Source organism: Lissotriton helveticus, chromosome 5_1 (genome assembly GCF_964261635.1).
Source record: "Lissotriton helveticus chromosome 5_1, aLisHel1.1, whole genome shotgun sequence".
Taxonomy (NCBI): domain Eukaryota; kingdom Metazoa; phylum Chordata; class Amphibia; order Caudata; family Salamandridae; genus Lissotriton; species Lissotriton helveticus.
The window spans coordinates 1610683251-1610684740 of record NC_136065.1 but is presented as its reverse complement, the minus strand read 5'-3'; the positions used below and the strand labels follow the sequence as shown (position 1 = coordinate 1610684740).

General features: G+C 39.2%; 1 protein-coding gene across 1 annotated transcript; it reads left to right on the top strand.

Moving 5' to 3' along the window:
• Window positions 1-243: 243 nt before the first annotated feature.
• On the top strand, window positions 244-1191 carry LOC144752725 (olfactory receptor 4E2-like). Its single transcript, XM_078640584.1, has one exon. The coding sequence runs from the start codon at window positions 244-246 to the stop codon at window positions 1189-1191; it is 948 nt and encodes a 315-aa protein (XP_078496710.1).
• The last annotated feature ends 299 nt before the right edge of the window (window positions 1192-1490 follow it).

Below are 1490 nucleotides of genomic sequence, written 5' to 3'. Positions count from 1 at the left end.
AAAATCTTACAAGTTCCAGAGTTCATGAATACACATTACTTGTTTATAAATCAGGGAATTCATTAATTAAGTAATATGAACTATTTCCAGTATAAAACAACTTCGACATAAAATGAGCCAAAACTATAATGTTGACGTTAATATAACTTTGTAACACTATCTCAAATTTAAGATATTTAATTTTCCTGTATGTTTTTTTTTCGTCTACAGAATATTAACTCATAGAAAAATAACCCCTTAGAAATGGGAAACAGAACAAATATAGAAGAGTTTGTTCTACTTGGACTCTCGAGGAACGCAGAGATGCAGATAGTGTTGGCTTTGGCATTTTTAGTACTTTATTTGGCAATAGTGATTGGAAATAGTCTCATCATCGTTGCGGTGAAAGTTGTTTCATCTCTTCAGTCTCCCATGTACTTCTTTCTCAGCAACTTGTCCCTTATCGACTTGTGCTATCCAACCGTCACCATCCCTAAGATGCTTGTGAATATCATATCCGGACGTGACACCATCCCCTTCAATGGATGCCTTTCACAGCTCTTCTTTTTCCATCTCTTTATTTCGGCAGAGGTGTTTCTTCTTGCAGTGATGGCTTTTGACCGCTACGTGGCCATATGCAACCCCTTGCGATACACCACCATCATGAACAAGAGAGTGTGCAGTCTGCTGGTGCTCGGCTCTTGGTTGGGAGGTGTGGTGCATTCCGTGGTGCAAACAATTCTGATGATTCGACTTCCCTTCTGCGGCCCCAATGAAGTTGACAGTTTCTTTTGTGATATCCCACCCTTGTTGAATTTAGCTTGCTCGGATACCTTTATCACAGGTATTTTGATTGTATCCAACAGTGGGCTGATATCTTTGGTCAGCTTCATCCTCTTGCTTGGCTCCTACACCTCTATCTTACTTTCTTTAAGACAACAGTCAGCCGAAGGAAAGCATAAAGCTCTCTCCACCTGTGCCGCCCACCTGACTGTTGTGACAATATTTTTCGGGCCCTGCATCTTTATCTACACACGACCCTCTAGCAGTTTATCAATGGATAAAATAGTTTCTGTTTTTTACGCTGTCATAACACCTTTGCTGAACCCCATAATATATACACTAAGAAATGTAGAAGTTAAAAATTCCATGAAAAAAATGATAACGGACTGTCGGAGAATATTTACAAGAGGGGACAAAACATCATCGTAAACATTTCTTATCGAGAAAGACTTCTCTCCCTCGAGTCCATCACTTTTCGAGTTAAATAAGTTAATAAAATAGTATTGCTTACAATAAATACACGTGTACTACTGCAGGTTGGAGTTCACATCAACGAAAACCACCCTACACACGTCCTTAAAACGTACATGGTAATGTCTACAGGATGCCACGTTTGGAGAAAATAAAGCAGAGCCTTACACGCCCCTAACATTATATTCTGATGTAACTTGATTGTATGAGATGATAGGTCCCAGGACAGTAAAAAATACTCCACTCTTTGAAGTTCT